The sequence below is a fragment of the Olea europaea genome, chromosome 11, assembly GCF_002742605.1.
Source record: "Olea europaea var. sylvestris chromosome 11, O_europaea_v1, whole genome shotgun sequence".
NCBI classification, from domain to species: domain Eukaryota; kingdom Viridiplantae; phylum Streptophyta; class Magnoliopsida; order Lamiales; family Oleaceae; genus Olea; species Olea europaea.
The window spans coordinates 2,417,320-2,422,408 of record NC_036247.1 but is presented as its reverse complement, the minus strand read 5'-3'; the positions used below and the strand labels follow the sequence as shown (position 1 = coordinate 2,422,408).

The 5,089-nt window shown below is 35.8% G+C and overlaps 1 protein-coding gene across 2 annotated transcripts; it reads right to left on the bottom strand.

Annotated features, from left to right (window-relative positions):
- Window positions 1–305: 305 nt before the first annotated feature.
- On the bottom strand, window positions 306–4,020 carry LOC111402947. Of its 2 annotated transcripts, none has more exons than XM_023031278.1 (2): window positions 3,772–4,020; window positions 306–2,949 (listed from the first exon to the last, which is right to left on the bottom strand). In XM_023031278.1, exon 2 carries the CDS (start codon window positions 2,776–2,778, stop codon window positions 667–669), a length of 2,112 nt encoding a protein of 703 aa, XP_022887046.1. In that variant the 5' UTR covers window positions 2,779–2,949; window positions 3,772–4,020; the 3' UTR covers window positions 306–666. The 2 variants fall into 2 exon arrangements, with proteins under 2 accessions (XP_022887046.1, XP_022887045.1); XM_023031277.1 differs by having other exon boundaries at window positions 3,884–4,020.
- Window positions 4,021–5,089: the final 1,069 nt, after the last annotated feature.

Genomic DNA, 5,089 nt, shown 5'->3' with positions numbered 1-5,089 from the left:
ACATAACAAGCCTAGTAATCCTTGTCTTTAATTGACTTGTGTCGCATAAAATGTTGAAAAACAATTAGCCCCAGGTCGAGATGTTGATGAACCCGATTCACAGACGACTCCTCAGGCCTTTTCCTTGGCCCGAGACAAACATAACATAGGGTACCATTTGAGGCACCTTGCCAAATAATGACATAACTTTGGCATGTACTACTGACAAGACATTATATAAATAAGATTTTTGCTTCTATTTTTTCAATACTATCTAGTACTGTCCAATCTTTCAATCGAACATGTTCTCAACATTTCTATCATCGGAACAAAAAATAAAAAATCCCTTGCCTTTCACAACAGAATAGAAAAATATACACCGTATTCTCTTTGGATATAGAGGAATTACATCTATGCATCTTCTTTCTTCTTTTCCAACTATATTTCAATTTGACAGTCAAAATTGAACCTTGATTGGGATAGTTAACCTGCAAAACATTACAAGCCGAGAATAAACATATCCACCAAATGCAACGTACTAAACAAAAAGTTTCAATATCCTTCAATTGCAGTCAGGCTCGTCATTTGCGAAATCAAAAAGCCTCAAAACACTGGTGCACATCCAAAAACCTGCATATCTCGTCCATCCAATAGGTCGCCCTTAACATCTCTCTCCAGCTTCATTGGTCACTCGTTAGTTTCCATTAAAACTTGAAGAAGTTCCAGTGGGGTAGCTGCTGGATCCAGCTCCAAAAAACCCTTTGGAGCATTCTGAGCTTCTTGGCCTGAAAGCAAGTGGCGAGGGACCAGATGAGAAAATCGAAACATTTCTCCTTTAGGTATCCTCTTAACCTTTTCCAATTCCAAATTTGGCCGAAATACAGTCTTAAAACCAACTTCCTTAATTAGAGGAGCAACAGAGACACCACGTTCCTCATTGTAGTCATCAAGCACCATCACCATGTCATACTTGTGGACAACTGCATCAGGGGTATGCTCATTCCAATCGGGCGACCAATTTTTATATAATGCCCAAACATCATCCTTTTTGGGAAATATTTGAAGAGTCCCATGTGGGCCTTTTGACCAATTAACCTTCTGAGAAAAAGAATTAATAGATTTGCACATTTCGTATTTTCCAACCCTAAACTCCCCACATGTTTTATAGAAACCTGAGCCTACCCACCCTACAGTACCAAATTCACTGTTAGTTTTTGAATTAAGCCAGCTGATCCTCAGCTTAAATGGATTCCTTGAAATCACCTTGTTAATAAGAGCATAGAAACGAGGCATGCCATCATCATTATCATAAGAAGCCCAAACCTCATTATCTCCAAAAGAACTTTCATTTCTATCCTGGTCGAAATCATGAAAGTCGGGATCTGGAACATTCATTGATGCTGCTGCAGGATCCTCTTCATCTGAATTATCAGTAGCAGAGATAACAAAACCTGTTTGTGCTTGTTCTCTTATATTAGTAGCAGAAAGCACACGGTTCCCATTATGATCATGTCCACCAATATCAACTGTGCTATCGTGTTTCTGTCTTTGGTACTCTTTTCGCTTATCTTTTACTTTATCTCCAGCTTTAGCTGTGGGCTCTGATCTCCATTCATTTAACCTCTTCACAATTTCCTCTTGAGCTTTTCCCATGAGCATTTTTCGAATTTCTAGCCATGGCAGCTCTCTACTGCTGTTTAGCTGACTGTTGCTGCCAGAACAATAGATCCTTGACCCCGATGAACTTGCACTTCCGAACCCACCTGCGCCCTGGGTTTCGTAATAGTTCACTCCATTTAGATATCTATCATCTATTTTTCTCTTTCTACACTCTCCCTCCAACCCACCAGTGACGTGTGATTCAGTAAATGCTCTCTTCATTTTCTCCTGTGCCTGCTGAACACCATTTGTTGCCTTTGTCGCATTTCCAGGAACCGAATTCTGCAGGATATTTGCATATCTCGAAGAATTCGAACCAGTGTATCCAGGTCCTGCTTTCTGAGCACCTGCAAAATTTCTTCCCCGAGCAGAATGATTTTGATTATTTGCATGACTACTCGAATTCTGATGCCGGTGTCGAGAAGCTAAATTTGAGGATTTGGAAAAGCCGAATGGTGAAGATGTCTCTGAAGCCTTAAAGGGATTGTTGCAAGCGGGACAAAGAAGAGTGTGATTAAGATACATCTTAACATACTCATAATGCATCTTGCATTTACGACACATGGTCCAGAAAGTATCAGTTCTTTGATGGGATGGAGTAGGAACTGATGTGGGGACCACCCTTGCCCTATTGTTCTGGTTCTTTCGAGCAGTTGCCCTACTTGCAGAATTATGATATCCATTTGTTCTAGGTGGTGCTGCTGGATGACTAGCATGTATTGGAACTTTCTGTTGAAACCCATTAATACTCCTCCTCTGGTTATAAGCCAACCTCTTGGCTTTATCAGATAACAAGCTCCAGGCCTCTGAAAGAAACTTAAATGCACCCTCAGCACCGACAGATTTGTTTTTATCAGGGTGAAGCAGAAGAGCCAACTTCCTGTATTGCTTCTTTATTGTTTCATCATCTGCAGAGGGATTTAGACCAAGTATTCCATACCAGTCTACTTCCCCATTTACTTTATTCTCTGCAGAAATGTACACGTCACATGTTGTCAAGATTTGAGAAATGCTTTCAAGTCCTGGATATAAAATTTGTGCTTTCAAGGCAATTTTTTTAGCACCAGTAAAATCCTTATTTTCAAATTTTCCCTCAGCAATAGTCATTGCCCTAAGTGCCTCGTCTCTATTGCACTCCATAGTCTCACAGTGATATGGCTCTTCAATGTTCACCTGGTTATTGATCCACACTGTCACTAGGACATGACAATCAGTAATAACACCCAATGACCAGCTGAATAAGAGTACAGATGCCTGAAGTTGAATCCTAAGGATCCCTCAACTAAAGGGACGTTGTTAATTATCAAGAACCTAATTCATGGCAAAACATGAAGTAAGGATGAATCATATAAACTGGACAAATTACAAAACTCAGTTACTTTACATATGAAATGGGCATTGGTGTTCATATAGCAGTCTTGATCAAAGGTGCACAATAAATGCCTCAATAGAAATTTTAAAAAGTTACTCATTTGTATATAAGTATTGCCTTAGTGGTTCTTGAATTGCAACATCAAACATATAAATTTCTCGTCAGTTCAACAATCACAAATTTTGGGTCATTCAGAATGCTGCAAATCTCACGGTGTGACATGGCAAGAGGTCTACTAAAATAATTATAATCTCAAGCTCAGCTCTAAAGTACCCTAAAATATTCATATCAACTTTAAACATATCAATGATCAAAGCTTTGCACATCCATGTACGATAATGTGAAAGAAATTCATATCGGGTACGACGGATTGTAGCTGTGAACAAGAAAGGATAGAGTACTGAGGTTCAGATCATGTATATCTCTTCTGCAAGTGCAAAATGCAAGTTCTTTAAACACACGAGAAATAAAAGGCAAAAAAGTGAAACAAGAAAAATACAACTTGATCCAACTTAAGAACATCTAATTGCAAAAGGCCCATTTATCAGTGGGGTTAAAAGTTTATGTAACTGAACTTACTTTACAGTTCTAATTGAAAAGAACAATGTAAATGACGACCACAAGCAACAAAATTACCCAAAATGGTTAAAATTCAGAGACACAAAATTCCTCTCCCGCCCTCCGCATGCGTGAAAAAATGAAATTCCCAAAGGATCTGAACAAAGGTCATAAACAAGTAGAAAACGCAAAAAATAACTCACCAATCTTCACATTCAACACGCCAGATTCAAACCCTAGATTCAGTACCAGAATTTCTGGCCTAAAACAAAATTCAAATTTAAATGAAAGTAAATAGGGTAAAAGAACGATTACCCGTTAAACTCCGAATTTGAATCTTGAAATTTTTGTGGGTTTTTTCCCACCAAATTGAAAAAGATTGAAACTTTGGGTCAAAACCCCACAAGAGGAGAAATCTAAAATGCCCAATGAAAATTTGTAAATAGGAAAAGTGTAATCATAGACTGGAGATATTTTTTTACAATTCACTACTTTTTGGGTAAACTTTTAACTAGAGTTACTTTACCCTTTTCCTTGGTGTTTAACTAGAGTTACTTTTACAACTCAACGTCTTCCTGTTTGGCAATGTTATTTCAAAAAATATATTCTTAAACAATAATTTGATATCATTTCAACCAAATATTCTTCAATAAAATAATATTACACGCAAATAAAAAAAATTCCTTATTTTTTAACCACACATTTCTCATCAATACACTATTCAATAATGCATCATTACCAAAATAATATGACTTAAAAACCCCCCCTAAACTTTATCACCGTTTGACATCTATTAAAATGAGTTTTTTCTAGGGCAATATGCATTTTAAAATAGTGAAAATATGTGAATAAAAAAGTATGAATTTTTTTTTTTTTTCATTCAAATGCAAAATATTTAATACATGAATGTGCGGTTTAAATTAGTTTGAGAAAAAAGAGTTTTTATTTAATAGATGTCAGACAAGCACAAAATAAGATCGACAATTATTGTTCAGGTTTCAATTTTCTCACTACTTTTTGGGTAAACTTTTAACTAGAGTTACTTTACCCTTTTCCTTGGTGTTTAACTAGAGTTACTTTTACAACTCAACATCTTCCTGTTTGACAATGTTATTTCAAAAAAATATATTCTTAAACAATGATTTGATATCATTTCAACCAAACATTCTTCAATAAAATAATATTACACGCAGATAAAAAAAATTCCTTATTTTTTAACCACACATTTCTCATCAATACACTATTCAATAATGCATCATTACCAAAATAATATGACTTAAAAACCCCCCTAAACTTTATCACCGTTTGACATCTATTAAAATGAGTTTTTTCTAGGGCAATATGCATTTTAAAATAGTGAAAATATGTGAATAAAAAAGTATGAATTTTTTTTTTTCATTCAAATGCAAAATATTTAATACATGAATGTGCGGTTTAAATTAGTTTGAGAAAAAAGAGTTTTTATTTAATAGATGTCAAACAAGCACAAAATAAGATCGACAATTATTGTTCAGGTTTCAA

Coding starts and splice junctions, on each gene's coding strand:
- LOC111402947 (XM_023031278.1), bottom strand. CDS start 2,778: ATGGAGTGCAATAGAGACGAGGCACTTAGGGCAATGACTATTGCTGAG.